Source organism: Suncus etruscus, chromosome 1, assembly GCF_024139225.1.
Source record: "Suncus etruscus isolate mSunEtr1 chromosome 1, mSunEtr1.pri.cur, whole genome shotgun sequence".
NCBI lineage: Eukaryota > Metazoa > Chordata > Mammalia > Eulipotyphla > Soricidae > Suncus > Suncus etruscus.
This window is the reverse complement of record NC_064848.1, coordinates 82,749,733-82,777,495: the sequence shown is the minus strand read 5'-3', so window position 1 is coordinate 82,777,495 and position 27,763 is coordinate 82,749,733. Positions and strand designations below refer to the sequence as shown.

The 27,763-nt window shown below is 37.7% G+C and overlaps 1 protein-coding gene across 1 annotated transcript in view; it reads left to right on the top strand.

The window, feature by feature from the left end:
* SVEP1 (sushi, von Willebrand factor type A, EGF and pentraxin domain containing 1) overlaps positions 1–27,763 on the top strand; it is a 249,330-nt gene that overhangs the window by 182,275 nt on the left and 39,292 nt on the right. The window contains 3 exon segments of the mRNA XM_049784433.1: positions 5,864–6,536; positions 8,607–11,386; positions 15,062–15,287. Of these exon segments, the coding sequence (XP_049640390.1) occupies positions 5,864–6,536; positions 8,607–11,386; positions 15,062–15,287 (3,679 nt within the window).

Sequence of the window (27,763 nt, the reverse complement as noted above, 5' to 3'; positions counted from 1 at the left end):
GTCATGCATTGGATTTAACTACCCCCAACTATTTCAAAAGACATAAAATGGACACATATGTCTTTTGAATATTTTATGTGTATTTTCTTTGAAAGCTATAACTCTTTCTAAATATTCTTTTACAGTGACGCGTCTACCTACTTTTTATCTTGTCTTCTCTTTGTGAGCTGTTAAATAAGGAATTTTGGTGAAAGAGTCCCTCAATTTAATGCTTATGATTGTACCATGTCATGGGGATTGTTGGACTTGTTCTTATGGCCCCCATAAGCACTGATAATGCCACGTGGCATTATTCCTTGTTTGCATAGGCACATTAAAATTGGAAAATACTATACATACATATAAGTTGTTATCTAATAGAGATTGGAACACACAAATGTCGTAGTGCAATGGGACCTTACACTTGATATAATGACCTGGCACAGGCCTCAGAAGAATGGGCATCCTCCATTCACCCCTGAACCAGGGAAGCTATCTACGAAACATCTAAGGTTTTTTATAACAACACCTGAAAGCAATCCTCTACCAGGGAAGACTCTACTGCTCTAACATCGACCTGCTCAAAAGAGACTTCTCTTAAAACTAAGAAGACTTGACAACAACAACGACCTGTTTACAGGACAGGGCTCTCTGCATTGCCCTTTAATTGTGAGGTGAAACGAGAGGACACTCTGTACAATCCTGACTGCAATGTAGGATATGCAGATTTCAGGATCTTTAATACAGAAGCATGATACCAACAACAGAGACTGTGTAAAAATAAAAGTGTATGGGCACTACAGACAATGAATTGGATTGGACAAACTAGTTTTCCTGGAGCCTAGACTTGGTCTTATGCCAGGAAACTTCAGGGGTAGGGTCTCCTTGTATTTAGGTCAAGGCTTTTCCTTTCCATGTCCCTCATATTTTGGTGGGCTTATGCAAATAATAATTGCCACTCTAACACCGTTTTTACTGTGCTCCTTTGACTCTAATCCTTAAGAAAAACAACCCACTTAAACTTTTGAGGTTAACTTAAACTAATATGTATGTGCATGAAAATGTAAAAAAGTACTTTGCCTTCAATGTTTAAGGAGTTACATAAGTCTTATGGCTATAGATTGCTTTGTGTGCTGCTAAGAAATATTATGTACTACAATCTGGGGACTTGAGGGACAAAGTAATTGTACATGGGTTCTGTCTTATTTTTCTTAATGTTCTTTGGCTGAAAGTTCAAAGTTAAGATATCAGCAATGGGACTACTGAGAATTCTGTTTATGGGCGATTTCCTTCCACTGTAACTTTACCCTGTCCTCTTTCTTTGCATCTTTTTTCTCATAATTAAAACTAAAAAATTAAAAAATGTAAAAAAATTAGAAAAAGGAAAGAAAGGGAAAAAGGAAGGAAAACATAAGAAAATACAAAAAAAAAACAAAAACAAAAACAAAAACAAAACAAAACCAGCTCTCTTAAAGAAAGATATCATGGGCCAGAGCAATAGCACAGCATGTAGGGCATTTGTCTTATACATGGCCAATGCAGGTTCTAGCCCTTGTATCCCATATGGTCCCCCAAGCCTGCCAGGAATGATTTCTGAGAACAGAACCAGGAGTAACCTCTCTGTGCCACTAGGTGTGGCCAAAACAGAGAGAGAGAAATCATTTAAAGAATTATTTTAGGCACCATATTTTATACTGTTAGCGGTTAATTTATATTGTTAATAATACAGTATTTCCATACCAGAACTCCCCACCAGAGTGTCCCATCCCCCTCAGAAATCTCTCCACTTCCCCACCCTTTCCCCACAATGATAAATTAAGTTCTGGAGACCAGTTTTCAGCCTCTATTGTCTTTCACCATCATTATTCCCTAATTTGTGAACTTCTCTATTGAACATAGCACTTTAAACCAAGCCTAGTTGACAAGGGGAGTTTATTCTTTCTGAATGGCTGGAAACCAAATCTACCCATCTACAACATGTTGCTCCAAAAGGCTTTGAGATTGTAAGTGTAACTGAGTTTCTTTATGCAGGAAGTATAGTAAAAATGGGCTTTATTTATACTTTATTTCAAAATTACCTTTATGTGCTTTAGTTTTGTGTACATGATCTTATACCCTTTATGCATAATTTTGAAATTTGATGTTGCTACTTCCTGAAGGAAATCCTTTCAGCAAGAATCTCTTGACATATAATCTTTGTTTCTAAATGATGGTATCTTATACTTACTTGTGAATTATTTTAACGGTACTCTAATTGCTGTACTATTTCCCACATTTATTTTACATCTTAGACCATGTTTTCTATTATCTTCATTATTGGATTTCTAATTTTTGTTCTCTTTGTGGATTCATTATTTTCTAAATAAATCGAGTTGTATACATTTTCTAATTTGCATCCTTACAATGCAAAAGGCTTATTTTACCTGTTCCAGTCCTTTGTGATCTGAGTGTGTGGATTAATTTTCCTACTGAGGGCTCAGGAGTTTATCTGCTTTTTAATTCCATGAGAGTTGTTTAAATATCTAATGTACTTCTTACTTAAAGCTTCTTCCTTAAATTTCCTTCTTTAAGATTTCTTTCTTCTTTGTTAAACTGATTTTCTCTGAGAAAGGAAAGAGCCATCAGCTCTACAAGTAAATGAATCTATATACAGGAATCAAATCACTGAAAACTACATCTGAAAGTTTCCCATTTTTATGACAAATTTTCATCACATTCAAGTATCAATTACATTTTGCTGTGATTTTTCCATTAGGAAGATGTAATCAGTGGATATTGTCCAGAAAATCCAGGGTTAGAGGCCTAACAAGGGGCTGCCAAAGTTAAGAAACACAGTAGTTGTGTCCTGAAGAGACTTTAAGAAATGAGGAAAATTCTGGAGACAGATGCTTCAGCTATTTGCGCATGCAATTAAAGAAAATTTTTTATGGGTCTCACAATAGATCCTAATAAATCAGACATGGCTCTGGTAATGTCAATGGATTTCAGCTAGTGAAATATACTAGCAACATCAAGGGGCTCATGAAGGTAGTGATGCAAGCTTCAAAGTGTGGGGAAGCTGTAAATTATGCTATAAAATATCTAGAGCCTCTACAAATGGAATTCCCATTTAGAGCACAACTCACCCAGGAACAGCAGAATCTAGATTCTAGACAGTCAGGTTGGGGTTAAAGGATATTTTAATAATAATTTTAATTTTATTTCTGCCCATTATTATTGTATACTTCACTTGCTCCTCTAAGGTAGATGTTATCTGAAAATTTGTGAAACCATAGTGAAAGAGCTAAGCTCATCTGAAGCTATAATGACAGCAGATCTGCCATACTGGTGGGTGTGGTCAGCCTTGGGACTATCAATGAGTATTCATTTGAAAACCATTTTCATCAATATAATGAAATGTGATAACAGGTGGGGTGGATGAATCTCTTTCCTTGATCTTTCTGTTTTTGATATGACTATAAATTTTTCCAACTATGGTGAGGGAACATTAATTTCTCTATCACTGCTGATCCTTCAGCAAACTAAGAGAGACTTGGGGAAAATGTTTGCTAATTAATGACTTAAACCAAGTACTGCCAAAGGTCCATTTCTGAGCACAGAACTTTAAATTGTTCCAAGTAATACCAAGTATGGCCTCAAAATAAATAAATATATTTATAGAAGAATCTTTGCTGAATCAAAGACAACAAATAGTTCAAATTATTCACACTAGTGGTACTGTAGAATCACTTCTATGGAATATTTACAGTTGTAATCTATCACACATCATTTCAAAAAAGTGTAAGTGTGGAATCCAATTTGCCGATCAGATCCTAACTTCAAATCTCACTGCTCTGTGAATCTAGGCCTATCTAAATCACCAGTTATTCATCTGTAAAGTGAAGAAAATTCTAATATATTAGGTGCCAAATTATTTAGTCCCTTTATCTTGGTGTTAGGTGTTGGAGTGATCAAATGTGATATGTTCTTTTATAACTTTCATCGTTCCCATTAGTTAGATTGGATGAAAATAAGTAAACTCCAGAGTACTTATTATAATGTTGTATACCCTAAGTAATTTGTTCTACTTCACAGAGAAGAGCACTTGAGAAAAAACAAAAGTAATGATTGTTCAAGTCATCAGTTTGTTATATGTGGACAATACCTTCTGCATAAAGAAAAACTTAAAGAGAATTTTGTTTGTTTGTTTTTGGGCCACACCCAGTGATGCCCAGGGGTTACTCCTGGCTATGCGCTCAGAAATCACCTCTTGCTTGGGGGACCAGATGGGACACCGGGGGATCGAACGAAGGTCCATCCTAGGCTAGTGCATGCAAGGCAGATGCCTTACATCTTGTGCCACCGCTCCAGCCCCCTAAAGAGAATTATTAAACAAATTGCATTCATACTAATTGAGCATCAGGGTCACATAGAGAATATAACTTTTTTTAATTTTTAATTTTTAATTATGAGAACAAAGATGCAAAGATAGAGGACAAGGTAAAGTTACAGTGGAAGGACAATCACCCATAAACAGAATTCTCAGAAGTCCCCTTGCTGATAACTTTGAACTTTCATCCAAAGAACATTAAGATAAATAAAACAGAACCGATGTACAATTACTTTGTCCCTCAAGTCCCCAGATTGTAATACATTATAATATTTCTTAGCAGCACACAAAGCAATCTAAAGCCATAAAACTTGTGTAACTCCTTAAACATTAAAGGCATAGTATTTTTTTACATTTCCATGCACATGCATTTTAGTTTAAGTTAACCTCAAAAGTTTAAGTGGGTTGTTTTTCTTAAAGAGTCAAAGGAGCACAGTAAAAACGGTGTTAGAGTGGCAAATATTGTTTGCATAGGCCCACCAAAATATGAGGGACATGGAAAGGAAAAACCTTGCCTAACACAAGGAGACCTTACCCCTGAAGTTCCCTGTCATAAGACCAACTCTAGGCTCCAGGCAAGCTAATTTGTCCAATCCAAGACATTGTCTGTAGTGTCAACACACTTTTATGAGAATATAACTTTTAATACTAACTACATGGTTTAAGGTATAGGAAAATTTAAAAACTGAAATTATAAAGGCAACACTGGAATTAAGTGTTTGTGTGACTTACATGTATGCTGCAAATGGATCTCAGACTTGTTTTAAAGACTAGTAATAAATCAGTCAATGGAAATCATCTAAAAGTGATTAAACTCTAATTTGGAAATGAATAAAATAGGATCATAACTTACTTCTCATTTAAAGAAATCCAGTACCATTTTTAGATTCCCTTAAATAACTAAAAACTCAATCTAGTTTCACTTTGAGCAAACATTAGTATTAACACAAATATGTTTACATTTTCAACAGCAAGCCTGATATTTAAGTAAGAAATATATTTATGGGGGGATTAAAAAATAAAAGAAATATGTTTATAAGGTATAAAATTGTATCTCTGATGGGGCCGGAGCGGTGGTGCAAGCTGTAGGGAGTTTGCTTTGCACATGCTAACCTAGGACGGACCGCAGTTCGATCCCCTGGCATCCCATATGGTCCCCCAAGCCAGGAGCGATTTCTGATCACATAGCCAGGAGTCACCCCTGAGCATCACTGGGAGTGGCCCAAAAACAAACCAAAAATTTTTTCTCTGTTGATTATATTTTTGTTTTTTTTTTTGGGGGGGGGTCACACTTGGCAGCGCTCAGGGGTTACTCCTGGCTTTATGCTCAGAAATCGTTCCTGGCAGGCTCGGGGGACCATATGGGATTTGAACCACTGTCCTTCTGCATGCAAGGCAAATGCCCTACCTCCATGCTATCTCTCCAGCTCTGTTAATAAGATTTTAAAAATAAAAGCAAATATGTTTATCCAAATGCTACACTTAGTTTTTGTCTATTTCTCCTCAATCTCATAGCTATACCCTCGCTGGTCCTGACACCATTGAATGTTTGGCTAACGGCAAGTGGAGTGGAAGTAACCAGCAGTGTCTGGCTGTCTCCTGTGATGAGCCCCCTATTGTGGAACATGCCTCTCCGGAGACTGCCCATCGCTTATTTGGAGACATTGCATTCTACTATTGCTCAGATGGCTACAGCCTGGCAGACAATTCTCAGCTCTTCTGTAATGCTCAGGGCAAGTGGGTTCCTCCAGAAGGTCAGACTGTACCACGTTGTATAGCTCATTTTTGTGAAAATCCCCCATCTGTCTCCTACAGCATCTTGGAATCTGTGAGCAAAGCAAAATTTTCAATAGGCTCAGTTGTGAGTTTCAAATGCATGGAAGGTTTTGTACTGAACACTTCAGCCAAGATTGAATGTATGAGAGGTGGACAGTGGAATCCTTCCCCCATGTCCATCCAGTGCATCCCTCTGCGGTGTGGAGAGCCACCCAGCATTCTAAATGGCTATGCAAGTGGATCAAACTACAGCTTTGGAGCCATTGTGGCTTATAGCTGCAACAAAGGATTCTATATCAAAGGGGAGAAGAAGAGCACCTGTGAAGCCACGGGACAATGGAGTACCCCTATTCCTACATGCCACCCTGTTATGTGCAATGAGCCGCCTAAGGTTGAGAATGGCTTTCTGGAGGTAAGAATCTGATCAGCAAGTGGTTCATGGTTTCATCACTTACCGTTGTGGTTAACCTAGAATTGAGAAGAAGGAGCAGTAAACAGATTAATTGTTGAAAAACAGAAACAACTGCACTTAAAAATTGGAGGAAATTTAATAAATATTGATTTTTTGTTTTTACTTACAGCATTTGACATTCAACGAGCATGCATATATTTGAGCACTTTGTTGAAATATCTCAGCCCTAACCATTAGGTTTGAATAAGCCAGTTTTCATTCAATTCTGTTTCATTTTAGAAAAATTATTACAAGATGCATAGTTACTATATTTTATAGAAATCAAGGTATAAATAGAACCTCAAAAATCAAGGATCATCTAATTTTAAGACAAAGATGGGATAACTCATTCGTTCATTATGATGAAGCTTTTTGGCAGTCACCTTTTAGTCACCTAAAGGCAATGTTACCAAGATGTACAAAGTTAAATCAGATGAACACATATTTTGATCACAGTAATGTGTTTTTTCTCTCTAGGCCCATCAAGAAAATAGGTATGGAAATGTGTTTCCCCAAATCAAGGGCCTTTTGAAATAGGAAATATTTTAATTAAGAACTTAAATATATATACATGTAGTACCTCTTTTTCCTTTATATTAAAAAGGAACATAACATGACAGCAATAGATTTTTAGCAGATATACTAACTAGCATTCTATTGAAAAATGTTGTATAGACAATATAAGGAAACTATTAATTTATGGAGCTCTACTAGATGCTATGTAAGTATTTGACAGTATAGATTTGACAGTGCATATTAAGTCTGCTATTTAACAATATGTATTTAGTCTGTGATGGCATGTTGCTTACCGGTATATTGAATCCCAAACAATTAATTAGTAAATGAAACAAATAATCCAAGAAATGTACTAAAACATGGAGCTAAATATCACCATTACCCTAATGGAGAGACATGGTAGTCTAAATAAAATCACCTTTTCTGTACCTATTATGTCATTTATTGGCCTATTATTATAGTCTGTATGTATTTATTTGAATGCTGATAATTTATATTTGTTTCAAAGGTAAAATTTTTTTTCTCATATTTATGTCATTAAAATATTTTATATATTGAAAGTATTGTAAAATCATGACCATGAAAGATATTTTGCTTGCTTCTTTGAATTATCTATCAACAGTAACATGTGAATGAACAGGTGTGTATCTCCATATCTGTGCATAAAACTAATAACAAACTGTTGCATTATTTTAGTTAGCAAGTTCTCTTTTGTGGTTTATTGGTGTTTTGTTTTTGTTTTTTTGATTTCATTTTTGTTTGTTTTGGTTTTTTGAGTCACACCCAGCAGTGCTCAGAGGTTACTTTTGGCTCTATGCTCAGAAATCACTCCTGGCAGGCTCAGGGGACCATATGGGAGGCTGGAGTTTGAACCACCATCCATCCTGGATTGGCTGCATGCAAGGCAAATGCCCTACATCTGTGCTATCTCTCCAGCCCACAAGTTCTCTATTAAATTTACCAAGTAATTTGTAATTTTTGGTATTGTTCCATCAATTATTTATTTAAAGACTATATTTAACTTAAAAGCTCAGCATAGTGGTACATAATTTTGCAACAAGAAATACCCATATTTTTTGTACCATAAGAAGCTCACACCCCTAAAAGATGGGGGGAAATGTCTGTGTGTCTTAATGAGTGAATGCTGCCAGGAGCTGAGCCTGAGTGTAGAGGGGGAGAGCATATACTAACCACTTTACATTCACAGTGTTTGCCCCCTTTATTGTACAGACATACCACATAGTATGAACAATCAGGTTATTCTATTATAATTTCTTAAAATATTTTACTATACAACATTTGCTTTAAAATATTTTTTCTTGTTTTCCTCATCTAAAATCTATGTGAATCTTATGGTCAGGTGCATCTTATATATGAAATATACAGTAGTTCTGCAACAGGACAGATTTCCTGCTGTTCTCTCTCTCATTTTTTTATTTTGCTATTTAATACATTTAGTTAACTGTATCATCTGTTATACAAAGTGTACTTACCTGTTTTTGTTTTATTGTACAGCATACCACTGGCAAGATCTTTGAGAGTGAAGCGAGATATCGGTGTAACCCCGGATATAAACCAGTTGGAAGTCTTGTGTTTGTCTGTCAAGCCAATCGCCATTGGCACAGTGAATCTCCTTTGTCCTGTCTCCCTATCAACTGTGGAAAACCTCCTCCAATTCAGAATGGCTACATGACAGGAGAAAATTTTGAAGTGGGTTCCAAGGTTCAATTTTTCTGTAATGAGGGTTATGAACTTATTGGTGATCATCTTTGGACATGCCAGAAGTCTGGCAAATGGAATAAAAAAACAAACCAAAAGTGTGTGCCTGCCAAGTGCCCAGAACCACCACTTCTGGAAAATCAACTGATTTTAAAGGAGTTGACTACTGAGGTGGGTGTGGTAACATTTTCGTGTAAAGAAGGGCATGTCCTACAGGGACCTTCTGCTCTCAAATGCCTACCATCCCTACAATGGAATGATTCCTTCCCTGTTTGTAAAATGGTTCTTTGCCTTCCACCTCCCCTGATTTCCTTTGGTGTCCCTGCTCCTTCTTCTCTTCATTTTGGAAGTACAGTCAAGTATTCTTGTGTAGATGGATTTTTCCTAAAAGGAGACACCACCACCTTCTGTCAAGCTGATGGTACCTGGAGCTCTCCTTTACCAGAATGTGTTCCAGTAGAGTGTCCCCAACCTGAAGAAATACTCAATGGCATCATTGATGTGCAAGGACTTGCATATCTCAGCACAGCCCTGTATACCTGTAAACCAGGCTTTGAGTTGGTGGGAAATACTACCATCCTTTGTGGAGAAAATGGTCAGTGGCTTGGAGGAAAACCCAATTGTAAACCTATTGAGTGTCCAAAACCTAAGGAAATTCTGAATGGCAAATTCTCCTATACAAACCTACACTATGGGCAAACCATTACATACTCTTGTGACCGAGGCTTTAGGCTTGAAGGGCACAAAGCCTTGACCTGTTTAGAGACTGGTAATTGGGATGTGGATATCCCATCTTGTAGTGCCATCCACTGTAATCCCCCACAACCCATTGAAAATGGTTTTGTGGAAGGTGCAGATTATAGCTATGGAGCCATGATTATCTATAGCTGCTTTCCTGGGTTCCAGGTGGCTGGTCTTGCCATGCAAACCTGTGAGGAGTCAGGATGGTCAAGCTCTATCCCATCATGTATACCCATAGACTGTGGTCTCCCTCCTCACATAGACTTTGGGGACTATATTAAGGTCAAAGATGATCAAGGATATTTTAACCAAGAAGAAGACATGATGGAAGTTCCATATATGACTCCTCGACCTTCTCACCAGGTAGAAGCAATAGCTAAAAGCACGAAGGAGTCTTCAAGTATACATTCAACAAACTTTCTCTTTGGCACTATGGTTTTATACTCCTGTAATCCAGGGTATGAAATTTTGGGAAACCCTTTACTGATTTGCCAAGAAGATGGAATTTGGAATGGCAGTGCTCCATCTTGCATCTCAATTGAGTGTGACATGCCTACTGTTCCAGAAAATGGCTTTTTACACTTTACAGAGACCACAATGGGCAGTGCTGTGAAGTATAGCTGTAAACCTGGACATGTTCTGGTGGGCTCTGACATAAGACTTTGTCTACAGAACAAAGAATGGAGTGGTGTTTCCCCATCGTGTGAAGCTATTTCATGCAAAAAACCAAATTCGATTATGAATGGCTCCATCAAAGGAAGCAATTATACATATCAGAGTGTGTTGTTTTATGAGTGTAATCCTGGCTATATTTTGAATGGAACCAAGAAAAGAACATGCCAAGAAGACAAAAATTGGGACGAGGAGGAGCCATTTTGCCTTCCTGTGGATTGTGGTTCACCCCCAATATCAGCCAATAGTCAGGTGAAAGGAGATAAGTACACATTCCAAAATGAGGTTGAGTATAATTGCACTGTAGGATTCTCACTCGAGGGAGCCAGGAATCGAATTTGCCTTGAGGATGGAAATTGGAGTGGAACCACTCCCATCTGTGTGCCTGTCAAATGTGCCATCCCACCACAAGTAGAAAATGGGATGATGCATGGCCTTGATTATAGCTTTGGTAAGGAAGTGGTGTTCCAGTGTCATGAAGGCTACATATTGCATGGTGCTTCAAAACTCACCTGTCAATTAGATGGCAACTGGGATGCAGAGCTTCCTCTCTGTAAGCCACTCAACTGTCGACCTCCCGAAGACCTTCCCCAGGCCTTTCCTAATGGATTTTCTTTTGTTCATGGAGGACATATACAGTATCAGTGCTTTTCTGGTTATAAGCTCCAGGGAAATCCTTCAAGAAGGTGTCTCTCCAATGGTTCCTGGAGTGGCAGTCCACCCTCCTGCCTGCCATGCAGATGTTCCACACCAGTAATTCAAAATGGAGCTATTAATGGGACAGATTTTGGCTGTGGAAAGGCAACCCAGATTTATTGTTTCAAAGGCTTTAAGCTTCTGGGACTTTCAGAGATCATTTGTGAATCCAATGGCCAGTGGAGTACTTCCTTTCCACGCTGTGAACATCCTATTTGTGGTTCTCCTCCTATAATACCAAATGCATTTGTCAGTGAGAGCAGCTCTTTGGAAGAAAATGGTATAACTTACAACTGCAGATCAGGGTATACCATACAGGGATATTCAGACCTGTTTTGTACAGAGAAAGGTACATGGAGCCAGCCTTATCCAGTCTGTGAGCCTCTCTCCTGTGGACCCCCACCGTCTGTGGACAATGCAGTGGCAACTGGCGAGACATACACTTATGAAAGCAAAGTGAAACTCAGGTAAGACTATGGCTCTAGAGACTTCATGAATTACAAGTCAGAGAATCTTAAACAGAAAAGTGATAGGTCAAAATTTCAATTAGGTAGAAAACTCTATTACTGAAAGTTTTCCAAAATACTGAAGCTTTGATATTTGACACTATTTTATCCGTAAAAACATAGAACTCTTTTGGCTTTCAAAATCACTTGCTATATTTTTAGATTATAGTTCCTAATAAAATTTTGAGTCTCATACTCTCTTGATATTTTGGAACAAGAACCTCTTAACTTTAATTTCTCCTAAATCTTTATATCCTTTGACCTTTATTATATATAACTTTATTATATATATTCATATTTACATAGGACATATATTTCTATTGATACATGCAAACGTTGAGTGACAAAAGATAAAACAAAAGATAAGACAAAAGATAAAGGGGTTAGCTAGAAATGCACATATTTTATTTATCAATGTAAAAGGGAGATATGCTGGGACCAAGAATATGGTCCCAAGATGCTTGCTTTGCTTGCAACCAACCCTAGTTTGATCCCAGGCATTGTATATGGTCACCCCAGAACATCCAGGTAAAATCCCTGAGCACAAAGCCAGATCAGTACAGGAGTACTTCCCACTGATGGCTGTTGCCCCACTCAAAACTATGTCTGAAATAAATTTAGAAATTACATTTTTATTAAAATAAATGCCCATAATGTTCAAAAATCTTTCAACTCTCTAAATTTTATTCACAAAATAACGTTTTGTGGAGTTATGGATTAACCTCACATATTAGTTTCTTGGTTTATATTAATAATTTAACAACTTTTTTTTAGTAAATCTGTTCTAAATGTTTTAGTCATCTTCTCTTGGCTGTGGTAAGAAGTAGACCTAAGGGACAATCATCAATGATAGAAAAGCTAAAGAGTAAAGGATCAGGGACTGATAGGGTTGGTAGAGTGCAGATAGGGTAACTGCCTTGTGTTTGGCTAACCTGAGCTCTCTATTAGGACCTCTGAACCCCTCCAGGAGTGATCTGTGTACAGAGCTAGGAGTAATACCTGAGCACTGCTAGATATGGAAAAAAATAGTAGTTAATGATGTTTTGAGAAGAAAATCAAAAGATATTCCTTGCTATTAAAATGCTTTTTAAGTTTTCTGTTAGGATTTTTACAGCTTGAGAAGCCTGTATCAACTGTTTCTCAAGACTTCCGTACTTCTATATTCTTATGTATTCATGGCATTATCTTTCAGGCCTTTATCTAGTAGCAAATAAACCAGTTCCCTACAAGGACTTGGCCTATAATCCCTTTTCTGAAGAAAAAAAAATGCAGTAACCTCCTGAGAAATACTTTAAGAGAACAGAAAGTATTCTCAATTATACCTAAGGGTATAACTGCCTTCTTAGATCATTCCAGAACCACACAAGAGAGAGTTTAATCCCACTTTGGAAACAGCTGAGATTAGAAAATCATTCCACTTGTATAAAACCTCTTGTTCCTAACTTGCCTATAATGTGCTTGCAAATTAAAGGCCTTAATTTTAAAGCAGTAGAATATAGTGAGGGGTATAGTTTGAACTCCTGAGCCATATTCTCTAGGAAGATATCCCCATTCAGTCAGTTCTTGGAAAAATTATTTAATCCCTGTGGGAGGAGGCCGAACCCCTTGCTGGTGGTCTGCGAGTCCAAAAGAAACTTCCAGAAAGAAAGGTTAAACTTCATTCTTCCGTCCTCCTCCTGGAGGAGACCCCGGCAACAAATCCGCCACAAATAATTCATTTCAGACAAAGAAGTTAGGGAACCAAAGATTTGGCAAAGAGAGTTTCTTGACAGTCTGATGACAGCTAAATCAGCCAACCGACTCCGCCTTCAGCTCTGGCAAAAATGCCCCAATAGCCTCCCCCACAAGCTCTTTTATTTCTCACTCAATCGCCCTTACCTGAAAGATCTAGGTGGGACGACAAGCACAGAATTAATAACATAGAAAAATTCGAAGAATATTCTACAAATCCCTGGTATCATTTTATTATCTTCAAAATGAGATCAAAGGTAATCAGTGGATGTGCTCATGAGACTTGACATGAGAATGAAAGAAGTTGAATAATTGTAGAACATTTAGGACAGTTATTGCTGAACTGATAAATGCAAATTTAAAAAATTATAACTCTAAAAGTTTAGAGTTAGGTTAATTTTGGGTTTGTACACTTATTTAGCTGTTACATTGTAAGATGACAGCCAACTATTAACCCAAAGCAAACGGTGTTCCCTCAACTTGCTCTTTTCTTAAATCTCTTCCTTTGATATGTAAAAGCCCACCAGGATAGGTACTTTTGTTTTTCTCTCTCTGTCTCTCTCTCTCTCCTGGTGAACTGAATATCGATTTTAATAAACAAAGAGGAATTTTTGGCTTGGCACACTCAAAGAGAGGATGAGGCAAAAAGCTACTAACTCCATTATATTTTCCTGACTGGCTTGGTTTATTAATCCTTTGCCACAACCCTGCTTCTTCAGACCCTTCTGTGTGAGGTTAGAAATGTGGGTCTGGAGTGATTTCACAAACCAAGGATTTTATTTTACAACTTTTGTCTAGTTCTAGCTCTTCCATCTCCTGGTGAATTGGTCATTGGTTTTAATGATAAAAGAGGAGTTTTGCCTTTTCGCCTCCTTCTCTCTTTGAGTGTGCCAAGTCAAAAACACCTATTTCTTTATTCCCAATACCCAATTCACCAGAAGGGAAAAGGTTAAGAGAGACAAAAATACCTATCCAGGTGAGCTTTTTACATATCAAAAGAAGAGATTTAAGGGAAGAGAAAGTTGGGGAATGCCTTTATTTTGAGTTACTAGCTGGGTGTCATCTTACATGACAGTACATGTAATCAGGTTTAAAATGAAAACCCTCTTACAAAGAGCCTAGAAAAGTGTGTGACACAAAATAGATATTCAAAAAACCATTAATTATGTTAAGACCAGAATAATAGCTCAATGGACTGAAATGCAGGCACTAAATGCAGGAACACCAGGTTTCATTTTTGGCACAGCAAGGTCTCCTGATCTACTATACAATACAATACTATATACCTCAAGCACCCACCAGGTGTGACCCCTAAACCAAATTTATTATATTCTTATTATTATTCAATTATATATTGAACTTTGTATATAGTTCCTTGAGCTATAAATTTTTTTAAGTAAAAATGAATTCAACAGTCTCAGAAGTTAGTTTAAAGGACACATGCTTGACCCATAGGGGTCCCAAATTTTATTTCCAATATTACAAGGTTCATAAGCACAGTCACTATGGTCCCAATGATGCTGGACCTTAACATGACTGCCCTAGCATTGATCCATTGGAGCAGCATAGAGGGCAGAGCAACACCAGGATTGGTTTTAAGAAACCTAGGCACTGTTGGGAAATGCACCCAAATGAATTAATTAATATTATGCACAATGAGGGTAAATAACAGCAACAACATTTGAAACAATTTTATCTTGGCTTATCCTTAATGTGAATCAATTAGAGTTGGTCAGATTATCGCTGTTATGCTAGTTTATTTGCATGGCAGTTCTTCCACTTGAGTTTTGCATCAGTTTTAATAGATCATGTTTTATGTCTTTTAAACCTCAGAAGTTCTTAAATACAAGAATAGATCCTTCATTAATTGTACTTTCTTTAAGGCACTAACTTTTGTATTTACAGATGCCTGGAAGGTTTTACGATGGACACAGATATAGATACATTTACCTGCCAGAAAGATGGTCAATGGTTTCCTGAGACCATCTCCTGCAATCCTACAAAATGTTCTCTACCAACAAACATAGCACATCTGCTTGTTCATGGGGATGATTTCAGTGTAAATAAGCAAGTGTCTGTGTCATGTGCAGAAGGGTATACCTATAAGGGAGCTAACATATCGACATGTCAGGTAAGAACTACAGCCTAATTAGAATATGTTAAGAGTAACACCTTGGTGGAAAATGCTGATTTAGATAAAATGTTTAATGACCTATAGCAAACTATTCATGAAAAATTAACCATAAGCTCCATGGCCTAGACATAGATGCTTGAAAGAGTTTTTATATGTAGAAATGAGTTCAGTTGATAGCAACTGTAGTCCAGTTTTAGTAGAAAGATGAGTTGGCAGAAATAGATTAAAAAGTGAATCATAGCCTGCCTTTATTTTGTGACTTTCAAAATTTTATTTTGTTACCTTGAAATTATAAATTATTCATAATTTTTTAGATATATCATGTTTCAGAACAATATCTTAACCAACATCTGCTTCCTTCTACCTGTGCTTCCCCACACTACTTGACTATCCATCATCAATCTGCCTCTATAAAAGGCACTTTTTAATGTTTATGAAATGTGGCTTATAGTACTATTACTTATAGATTTTTGCGCATAACACTTTACACCTTTAAGCTCCAATTTTTTCTCCTGGTTGAACATTTTCCTCCACAATAGTCATTGTCTCCTCCCTCTTACATCTAGCCTACTCACCTCAAGTGGCATATTTCCTACCGAAGACCATTTCTTATGTTCTTTGTTTCTCTTGTCTTTGGTTTCTTGTTATTTTGCTGTTGTGTACTTTATATTAAGCATCTGAGAAATAATTCCGTGTTGGTTTCTCACTCTAACATCACTCAGTATGATACTCTCTAGAACCATCTACATATCATAAAATTGCTTGGTTTTATTTTTTATTATGACTGATTTCATTGTTCTTATTACCATAGTTTATTCAGTCATTTATTTTTGGGTACTTGGGTTCTTTCCAGATTTTTGCTATTATGGATAGTACAAGGAACATAAGGGTACAAAAATGTCTTTTCTCTATTTAGGTGGGTGGGTGGGGTACATTTTAAAAATGAAATTTCTGGGGGCCGGGCGGTGGCGCTAAAGGTAAGGTGCCTGCCTTGCCTGCGCTAGCCTTGGATGGACCGCAGTTCGATCCCCCGGTGTCCCATATGGTCCCCCAAGCCAGGAGCAACTTCTGAGCACATAGCCAGGAGTAACCCCTGAGCGTTACCGGGTGTGGCCCAAAAACCAAAAAAAAAAAAAAAATGAAATTTCTGGATCAAATGGAAGTCCAATTCCTAGGGTGTTTTTGTTTTTTTTTAAGAATAATTATATTGTTTTGGTTGTTATATTGTTAAAGGTTGGACCAGCCTACATTTCTACCAGCAAAGAATGAATCCATGTACACCAACACTGCTTGCTTATGTTCTTTTTGATATGTGCCAGTCTATGTAGTGTGATATCTCAGTATTGTTTTGATTTTCATATCTCTGATGAATATTGAAGCAAAACCTTTTATCGAGTTCCTTTTATCATTTGTATTTCTTCTTTGAATAAGTTTCTGTTCATTCTTTTTGGTGAGGTTGGGTGTTTTATTCTTGTAAAGTTCTACCAGTGCCTTATATATCTTTGATATTAACCTCTTATCAGGTGAGTGGTAGGTACATAATTTCTCCTATTCTGTAGGCTGTTTTGATATTCTGAACTTCATTTTCTTTAAAGTGCAGAAGTTTCTAGATTTAATGTAGTCCTGTTTATCTTGGTTTCCACTTAATTGATCAGTTGTGCTTCATCCTTGATGATACCTTTAGCTTTAATGTAACGGAGAGTTCTGCTTACATTTTCTCTGCATGCCTTATAGATTCAAAGCTGATATCAAGACCTTTAATCCATTTTTAATTTATATTTTGACCACAGTGGATTACAAATCTTTCACAGTAATATTTTAGGTCCATTTTTATTTGACTTCTGTGTACAGCATTATAAAGAGATCAGAGTCCATTATTTGCATAACAATAATTAGTTTTCTCAATACCACTTGTTGAAAAGGCTATTCTTTTTTCAATTGTTTATTGGGTTTTTTTTTTATTTTTATTGTGACTGAAGTTCATTACACAGAATTATTTATGGTACATAGTGACAATGAATGAAGGGCATTCCCACCACCAAAGCTGTCCTCCCTCCACTCCTGTTCCCAGCATGTCTCCCACATCTCCCTCCTTTACCCCAGCCCACCCCCACCCCCCAGAATACTAGTGTAACTGGTCTCCACTTTACAGCTTGTTGTAGGTTGGGCATCCATTCTGTTTGGTGTTCCAGTCTGGTCATTTTTTATTTACACTACATGTTCATATGACTGATCCTGGTATCATCCTTTTCTCCCCTCAATTCACGAGGCTGAATGATTCAAGTTATGCTATTCTGTTGGAGATAAAAAGGTTAAGGAAAAGAGAAGAAAAAATTTGGTATCAACTACTAAAAAAAAGAAAGAAAGAAAAATTTACCGAATAATATCCACAAGAGTGAAAAAGAAAGAAAAAAGTGGAAGAAAAAAGAGAAGGAAAATGAAAATGAAAAAACAAACAAAAAATAAAACAAAACAAAACCAGAAAAAGTGGTGGAGTGGCAGGGTTTGGTGTTACCCCACCTTTTTTCTGTTTTGTTTTTTGTATAGGCACAGTAAGTATTGGGGAAGGAAGGAAATTCCCGTGGCTTAAGAGATTCAAGGTTTCTCCACTCTTGAAGCATATTGTCATGGGAACAACCACTGGCTCCATACCTTCTCATTGCCATATCCCAGGGTTGTTTTTTTTTTTTGTTTTTTTGTTTTGTTTTGTTTTGTTTTTTGTGGTGTCAGGAACCTTTCCTCTCGGTTGTGGATGAGAAAATCAGGCCACTGTAGCAAGCAATCTTGGTATTTGCGCAGGTCCTAGGACTAGACCTAGGATAGAGTCTAGAGAGGTTCTGTTCCAACATTGTTGGTGTGTTCAGTTTTCTGTATGTATGCTCCATGTTTTTGTTCGTCCCTAAGCCGAAGTCTAGGAAATTATGGTTCCAAAGGTTCTGCTCAGTCTCTGTTATAAGAATTGGGCCTCTATATTAAGAAATCTTAATTTTTGTAAGAGACCTGGGCAATAGCATAGGGTAGGGTTTTGGAAAAGGCTATTCTTAACCCACTTCATATTATTTACTTCTTTATAAAAGATTAGCTGAACATATATCTGAGGGTCTGACTCTGGATTTTCAACTCTCTTTCATTAATTTGAGGGTCTGTCTTTATTCCAATACTATGTTGTCTTAATCACTACCACTCCTTAATACAGCTTGAAATTAGGAAAAATGAGGACTCCCATCTTCCTTTTACAAGAATTGAGATCATTATTCAGAGGGAGAGAAGTACTGTTTCTAATAAATTTCAAAACTGTTTAATCTATTTCTTTGAAAATGTCATGGGTATTCTCATGGTATACAAAAATAATACTGTGGGGAGTATTTCCATTTTTATTATGTTAATTTCCCAATCCAGAAACGGTGATGTATTTCCATCTTCTCATTCCTCTTATTTCTCAAATTAGTGTTTTATAATTTTCTTTGTATAGGATTTTCACCTTTTTAGTTAAGTTGATTCCAAGTTACTTGATTTTCTGAGGCACAATAGAGAATGAGATATTTTTTTAAAAAAATCTTTTTCTTTTTTATTACTTGCATATAGGAAAGTTCCACTCCCTGACCTGTGCAGATACCGAGATCTCTAGATCTAGAGGTCTGATTTTATCACCCAGGATGGAGCAGAAGTCTTCCAAACACCACAAAAGCACCAAGGGGAGAGTAAATGAACCTGAAAGGAGTCTATAGTTAATCCCATGACAATATACTTCAAGGGTGGAGAAACCCTGTTTCTCTTAGGCCAAGGGAATTCCTTTTCGAATGACCCCAATATTTACTGTGCAGGAGGGAAGAAAAAAAAAAAGGCAAAAAGCACAACTTTTTAAATTGTTTTTATTTATTTATCTAGTTTTTGCCAACTTATTTATTTTGGTGTGGCTATTGCAGTTGTTGTCTTCGTTCATATTTAGTTTTTTTCCTTCTTTTCTTTTCTTCCTTTATGTGCTCTGCCATGTTTTTTTTTTATCTCAAGACCATGACCTTTATGTGGTGCTTATCTTTATTGTTGGAGTGTTCACTGGATGTTTTATTTGACACTTCTTTTTTTTTTAATGCATAATTTTTTTTTATTTAAACACCTTGATTACATACATGATTGTGTTTGGGTTTCAGTCATAAAAGGAACACCACCCATCACCAGTGCAACATTCCCATCACCCAACTCCCAAATCTCCCTCCTCCCCACCCAACCCCCGCCTGTACCCTAAACAGGCTCTACATTTCCCTCATACATTCTCAATATTAGGACAGTTCAAAATGTAGTTATTTCTCTAACTAAACTCATCACTCTTTGTGGTGAGCTTCCTGAGGTGAGCTGGAACTTCCAGCTCTTTTCTCTTTTGTGTCTGAAAATTATTACTACAAGGGTGTCTTTCATTTTTCTTAAAACCCATAGATGAGTGAGACCATTCTGCGTTTTTCTCTCTCTCTCTGACTTATTTCACTCAGCATAATAGATTCCATGTACATCCATGTATAGGAAAATTTCATGACTTCATCTCTCCTGACAGCTGCATAATATTCCATTGTGTATATGTACCACAGTTTCTTTAGCCATTCGTCTGTTGAAGGGCATCTTGGTTGTTTCCAGAGTCTTGCTATGGTAAATAGAGCTGCAATGAATATAGGTGTAAGGAAGGGGTTTTTGTATTGTATTTTTGCGTTCCTAGGGTATATTCCTAGGAGTGGTATAGCTGGATCGTATGGGAGCTCGATTTCCAGTTTTTGGAGGAATCTCCATATAGCTTTCCATAAAGGTTGAACTAGACAGCATTCCCACCAGCAGTGGATAAGAGTTCCTTTCTCTCCACATCCCCGCCAACACTGTTTATTCTCATTCTTTGTGATGTGTGCCATTCTCTGGGGTGTGAGGTGGTATCTCATCGTTGTTTTGATTTGCATCTCCGTGATGATTAGTGATGTGGAACATTTTTTCATGTGTCTTTTGGCCATGTGTATTTCTTCTTTGTCAAAGTGTCTGTTCATTTCTTCTCCCCATTTTTTGATGGGGTTAGATGTTTTTTTCTTGTAAAGTTCTGTCAGTGCCTTGTATATTTTGGAGATTAGCCCCTTATCTGATGGGTATTGGGTGAATAGTTTCTCCCACTCAGTGGGTGGCTCTTATATCCTGGGCACTATTTCCTTTGAGGTGCAGAAGCTTCTCAGCTTAATATATTCCCATCTGTTAATCTCTGCTTTCACTTGCTTGGAGAGTGCAGTTTCCTCCTTGAAGATGCCTGTAATGTCCTGGAGTGTTTTGCCTATGTGCTGTTCTATATATCTTATGGTTTTGGGGCTGATATCGAGGTCTTTAATCCATTTGGATTTTACCTTTGTACATGATGTTAGCTGGGGGTCTAAGTTTAATTTTTTGCAAGTGGCTATCCAATTGTGCCAACACCACTTGTTGAAGAGGCTTTCCCTGCTCCATTTAGGATTTCCTGCTCCTTTATCAAAAATTAGGTGGTTGTATCTCTGGGGAACATTTTCTGAGTATTCAAGCCTATTCCACTGATCTGAGGACCTATTCTTATTCCAATACCATGCTGTTTTGATAACTGTTGCTTTGTAGTACAGTTTAAAGTTGGGGAAAGTAATTCCTCCCATATTCTTTTTCCCAATGATTGCTTTAGCTATTCGAGGGTGTTTATTGTTCCAAATGAATTTCAAAAGTGTCTGATCCACTTCTTTGAAGAATGTCATGGGTATCTTTAGAGGGATGGCATTAAATCTATATAATGCCTTGGGGAGTATTGACATTTTGATGATGTTAATCCTGCCAATCCATGAGCAGGGTATGCGTTTCCATTTCTGTGTGTCCTCTCTTATTTCTTGGAGCAGAGTTTTATAGTTTTCTTTGTATAGGTCCTTCACATATTTAGTCAAGTTGATTCCAAGATACTTGAGTTTGTGTGGCACTATTGTGAATGGGGTTGTTTTCTTAATGTCCATTTCATCCTTATTACTATTGGTATATAGAAAGGCCATTGATTTTTGTGTGTTAATTTTGTAGCCTGCCACCTTGCTATATGAGTCTATTGTTTCTAGAAGCTTTTTGATAGAGTCTTTAGGGTTTTCTAAGTAGAGTATCATGTCATCTGCAAACAGTGAGAGCTTGACTTCTTCCTTTCCTATCTGGATTCCCTTGATATCCTTTTCTTGCCTAATCGCTATAGCAAGTACTTCCAGTGCTATGTTGAATAGGAGTGGTGTGAGAGGACAGCCTTGTCTTGTGCCAGAATTTAGAGGGAAGGCTTTTAGTTTTTCTCCATTGAGGATAATATTTGCCACTGGCTTGTGGTAGATGGCCTTCACTATATTGAGAAAGGTTCCCTCCATTCCCATCTTGCTGAGAGTTTTGATCAAGAATGGGTGTTGGACCTTATCAAATGCTTTCTCTGCATCTATTGATATGATCATGTGGTTTTTATTTTTCTTGTTATTGATGTTGTGTATTATGTTGATAGATTTACGGATGTTAAACCAGCCTTGCATTCCTGGGATGAAACCTACTTGATCGTAGTGGATGATCTTCTTAACGAGGCATTGAATCCTATTTGCCAGGATTTTGTTGAGGATCTTTGCATCTGCATTCATCAGTGATATTGGTCTGTAATTTTCTTTTTTGGTAGCGTCTCTGTCTGGTTTAGGTATCAAGGTGATGTTGGCTTCATAAAAGCTATTTGGAAGTGTTTCTGTTTGTTCAATTTCATGAAAGAGTCTTGCCAAGATTGGCAGTAGTTCCTCTTGGAAAGTTTGAAAGAATTCATTAGTGAATCCATCTGGACCTGGGCTTTTGTTTTTCGGCAGACATTTGATTACTGTTTTAATTTCATCAATGGTGATGGGGGTGTTTAGATATGCTACATCCTCTTCCTTCAACCGTGGAAGATTATAAGAGTCCAAGAATTTATCCATTTCTTCCAGGTTCTCATTTTTAGTGGCGTAGAGTTTTTCAAAGTAGTTTCTGATTACCCTTTGAATCTCTGTCATATCAGTAGTGATCTCTCCTTTTTCATTCCTGATACGAGTTATCAAGTTTCTCTCTCTCTCTTTCTTTGTTAGGTTTGCCAGTGGTCTATCAATCTTGCTTATTTTTTCAAAGAACCAACTTCTGCTTTCGTTGATCTTTCGGATTGTTTTTTGAGTTTCCACTTCGTTGATTTCTGCTCTCAGCTTTGTTATTTCCTTCTGTCTTCCTATTCTTGGGTCCTTTTGTTGAGCATTTTCTAGTTCTATTAGCTGTGCCATTAAGCTACTCAGGTAAGCTCCTTCTTCCTTCCTGATGTGTGCTTGCAAAGCTATAAATTTTCCTCTCAGTACTGCTTTTGCTGTGTCCCATAAGTTCTGAGAGTTTGTGTCTTTATTGTCATTTGTTTCCAGGAACCTTTTTATTTCCTCCTTGATTTCATCTCGGACCCACTGGTTATTGAGCATGAGGCTGTTTAACTTCCAGGTGTTAAAGTGTTTCTTCTGAGTCCCTTTGGAGTTCACAAATAGTTTCAGAGCCTTGTGGTCAGCGAAGGTAGTCTGCAAAATTTCTATCCTCTTGATCTTATGGAGGTATGTTTTATGTGCCAGCATGTAGTCTATCCTGGAGAATGTCTCATGTACATTGGAGAAGAATGTGTATCCAGGTTTCTGGGGATGGAGTGTCCTATATATATCCACTAGGCCTCTTTCTTCCATTTCTCTCCTCAGGTCTAGTATATTCTTGTTGGGTTTCAGTCTGGTTGACCTGTCCAGTGTTGACAAAGCTGTGTTAAGGTCCCCCACAATTATTGTGTTGTTGTTGATATTATTTTTCAGATTTGTCAACAGTTGTATTAAATATTTTGCTGGCCCCTCATTCGGTGCATATATGTTTAGGAGAGTGAATTCTTCCTGCTCTACGTACCCCTTGATTAATATAAAATGTCCGTCTTTGTCCCTTACAACCTTCCTGAGTATAAAGTTTGCATTATCTGATATTAGTATGGCCACTCCAGCTTTTTTATGGGTGTTGTTTGCTTGGATAATTTTTCTCCAGCCTTTTATTTTGAGTCTATGTTTGTTCTGACTATTCAGGTGCGTTTCTTGTAGGCAGCAGAAGGTTGGATTGAGTTTTTTGATCCATTTAGCCACTCTGTGTCTCTTAACTGGTGCATTTAGTCCATTGACGTTGAGAGAAAGAATTGTCCTGGGATTTAACGCCATCTTTATTTCAAAATTTGGTGTGTCTTTTGGGTAGTCTTGTCTTAGATTAGGTCTTTCAGTTTTTCTCTTAAGACTGGTTTTGTGTCTGTGAAGTTTCTGAGCTGTTTTTTTTCTGTGAAACCATGTATTCTTCCATCAAACCGGAAAGTGAGTTTTGCTGGGTATAGTATTCTGGGTGAAGCATTCATTTCATTCAGTCTTGTCACAATATCCCACCACTGCTTTCTGGCATTGAGTGTTTCTGGTGACAGGTCTGCTGTAAATCTCAGGGAAGCTTGCTTGAACATGATTTCCCCTTTTGATCTTGCTGTTTTCAGAATTCTGTCTCTATCTGTGGGATTTGTCATTGTGACTAGGATGTGTCTTGGGGTGGTTTTTCTGGGGTCTCTTTTGGTTGGTACTCTTCGGGCATGCAGGATTTGATCACATATATTCTTTAGCTCTGGAAGTTTCTCTTTAATGATGTTCTTGACCGTTGATTCTTCCTGGAAATTTTCTTCCTGGGTCTCTGGGACTCCAATGATTCTTAAGTTGTTTCTGTTGATCTTATCATAGACTTCTATTTTCGTCTGTTCCCATTCTTTGACTAATTTTTCCATTGTCTGCTCATTTGCTTTAAGTTTTTTGTCCAATCTCTCCTGCTGTATGGAATTGTTATGTATCTCATCTTCCACAGCACCAAGTCTATTCTCAGCTTCTGATACCCTGTCCCAGAGCTTATCCATTTTGTCATTCACTTCGTTTACTGACTTTTTCAGTCCTGTTAGTTGACATGTTATTTCAGTTTGGAGTTTTGTCATTTCTGCCTTCATATTTTCTTGGTTCTTATTAGTGTTCTGTTCAACTCGATCCATGGTTTCTTGGAGTCTGTTGAGCACCTTCCATATTGCTAGTCTAAAGTCCTTATCTGAGAGGTTGATTAGTTGTTCAGTCATTATCTGGTCCTCAGAATTGTCATCTTCATTCTCTATGTCTGATGCTGGCCTGCGTTGTTTCCCCATTGTCACACTTGTATTGTGGGTTTTTCTACGTGTTGTGGTGGTATTCATTGTATATATGATGTAGGCAGCACACTCCTCTGGCTCCTCCCTTTCTGGATGGGTTGACTTGCCTCTAAAGGAGGGGAGTCCTCCGTGGATGAAGCCTCACACTTGGTCAAATCTTAGGCCCGAGCATGCAACAGAGAAGACAGTCCAGAGAGAAATGTTTGCTTCTGTGATATAGCGCCGTTCTTAGTGTGATTTTTCCTTCTTGTTGCAATGGAGTTCTTTCCTTAGAAAGAGTGCACGGCCGCGTAGCAAAGCGGAGCGGCCGTGCTCCTCTGAGCCTCTTTTTGCCCCACTCCCAAGAGTTTCACGCAAGAGGACAGTAGACAGACATAGACAGGTCACACTCACAGTCTTTCACAGTTGAGCCCCACTGGGCCGGTGTACTTTCGCGGATTTTCCCCGCCTGGTGTCACACACAGGGAGCCAGCTTTTGCAAAGCTTAGCCGGTTTTTATGCTCTGAAGTCCCTCCCTGAAAATGGCGTCTGGGCGAGCGAGGTTTCTGGAGGCTCTTTTTGCCCCACTCGCAAGAGTTTCACGCAAGAGGACAGTAGACAGACATAGACAGGTCACACTCACAGTCTTTCACAGTTGAGCCCCACTGGGCCGGTGTACTTTCGCGGATTTTCCCCACCTGGTGTCACACACAGGGAGCCGGGTTTTGCAAAGCTTAGCCGGTTTTTATGCTCTGAAGTCCCTCCCTGAAAATGGCGTCTGGGCGAGCGAGGTTTCTGGAGGCTCTTTTTGCCCCACTCGCAAGAGTTTCATGCAAGAGGACAGTCGACAGACATAGACAGGTCACACTCACAGTCTTTCACCTTGACACTTCTTTTTGTACTGTTGTGGTGTTCCACCTCCTATTTCCCCTTCATCTCTCAAAACTAGGATGAGAGCTTTCAGAAGGACTCAGCCCATTTTCGGTGTATTTGATTTTTTCCCCCAGTTTATTACTTTTCTCTTCTTCAAACAAAACCACATAACTTGAACTATCTAGTCCCGCCTCCCAACTAGAGCAAGAAATAAGGGAGGTACCAAGACCAAACAGGTGTAGGATCACTAAGTATTTAGCTAGGCACAGAGGGGACCACTTATTCTGGCAGCCCCGGGGGTGAGGGAGGAGGATATGGGAGGTAGGAGGAGAACGGAGGTGTAAGGAGGACAATTAGGTGATGGGAATTCCCCTGATTTTATGTTAATATGTACCTAAAATATTATTGTCAATGATATGTAGGCCACTATGGTTAAAATCAAAATTATATTTAAAAATATTTTTAAAAAATCTTTTTCTTTTTTATTATTTGCATATAGGAAAGTGTGGACTTTTGCATGTTAATTTTGTTGTTTCTAGAAGTTTGTCATAGAGTCTTTAGGGTTCCAAATATAGTGTCCTGTTATAAACAGAGAGTTAGAGTTTGACTTCTTTCTTTCCTATCTGATTGTGCTTAATATATTTTTATCGCCTAATTGCTATAGCAAGTACTTCTAGTACTACATGGAATAGAAGTGATAGGAATGGGAAAACTGTCTTTTGCCTGATCTTAGAAAGCTTTAATATTTACCCCATTAAGTTTGATGTCTCCTGTATGCTCGTGGTAAATGGTTTTTATCATGCTGAAGGAAAGTTCCTTCAATTCCCTTTTAGTTGAGAGGGTTTGTTTTTTGTTTTGTTTTTTTGTTGTTTTTTTTGTTTGTTTTTTTGGGTCATTCCCAGCATCGCTCCATGCTTATTCCTGGCTCTGCGCTCAGAACTCGCCCCAGGCAGGTACGGGGGACCATATGGGATGCCGGGATTCAAACCACCGTCCTTCACATGCAAGGCATGTAGGCCTTACCTACATGCTATCTCTCCAGCCCCTAGTTGAGAGGTTTTAATTACAAATGGGTGCTGAATCTCATTAAATGATTTCTCTATATCTATTGATATGATTAAATGATTTTGTCTTTTTTTCTATGGTATATTATGTTGATTGACTTACATATGTTAAATCATCCTTGCATTCCTGTAATGAATTTTATTTGGACATGGTATATGATGTTTTTGATGATTTGTTGTATTCTATTTACTAATATTTTGTTGAAGATTTGTGTTCACCAGGGATGATTGATCAGTATTTTTTGTGGTGTCTCTGCCTGATTTTGGTATCAGTGTAATATTTGCTTCATAGAAGCTGTTTGTAATGTTTCTGTTTCCTCAATTTCCTATAAAAGCCTGAAATGGATTATAACTTGATCTTCTTTAAAATCTGAAAGAACTCACTAGTGAATCCATCCAGGACTAGACTTTTGTTTTTAGATAAATTTTTATTATGATTTCAAATTTTTCAAAAATTATGGGCCTATTCATATCTTTTTGGTTCAGCCTTGAAAGATTGTAGGTGCACAAGAATTTAACCATTTCTTTTAGGTTCTCTCATGTCATGGCAATAGATTTACAAAGCAATCTCTGATAATCCTTTGCATTTTTGTGGTATCTGTTGTGATATTCCTCTTTTCATTTCTAATTCAGTTTATTAGGGTTCTCTTTTTTTGTGAGCCTTGATAGTGATTTATTGATCCTGTTTAGTTTTTCAAAGGACCAACTTTTGTTTCATTAATATTTTGAACTGAGGGAGATTTCAATTGATTTCTGCTCTTTGTATTATTTTTGTCTTCCTGTCTGCTTTTGGCTTATTTGCTAGTTACGTTCCAATATCTTAAGTTGTGTAGTTAAATTTTTAATGTGGGGGGCCGGTGAGGTGGCGCTAGAGGTAAGGTGTCTGTCTTGCAAGTGCTAGCCAAGGAAGGACCGCAGTTCGATCCCCTGGCGTCCCATATGGTCCCCCAAAGCCAGGGGCAATTTCTGAGCACTTAGCCAGGAGTAACCCCTGAGCATCAAATGGGTTACTCTCAAAAAAAACATAAATAAATAAATAAATAAATTTTTAATATAGGCCTTTCTTCATAGCTAGGAAGTTCCCTAATATTTGCTGTATCTTAACAACTGGTAGTTTGTGTTCTAATTTTTATTTGTTTTTAGGGATCTTTTTATTTCCTCTCTCTGACCCACTGGCTGTTCAGAAGTAAGCTGTTTAATTTTCAGATTTGGGAGTTATTTCACCGTTTCTGTCTGTAATTAACTTATATTTTCAGTGTATAATGATCTGTCATGATAGCTGGTATAATTTCTATTCTCTTGACTTTCTGAAGGAATAT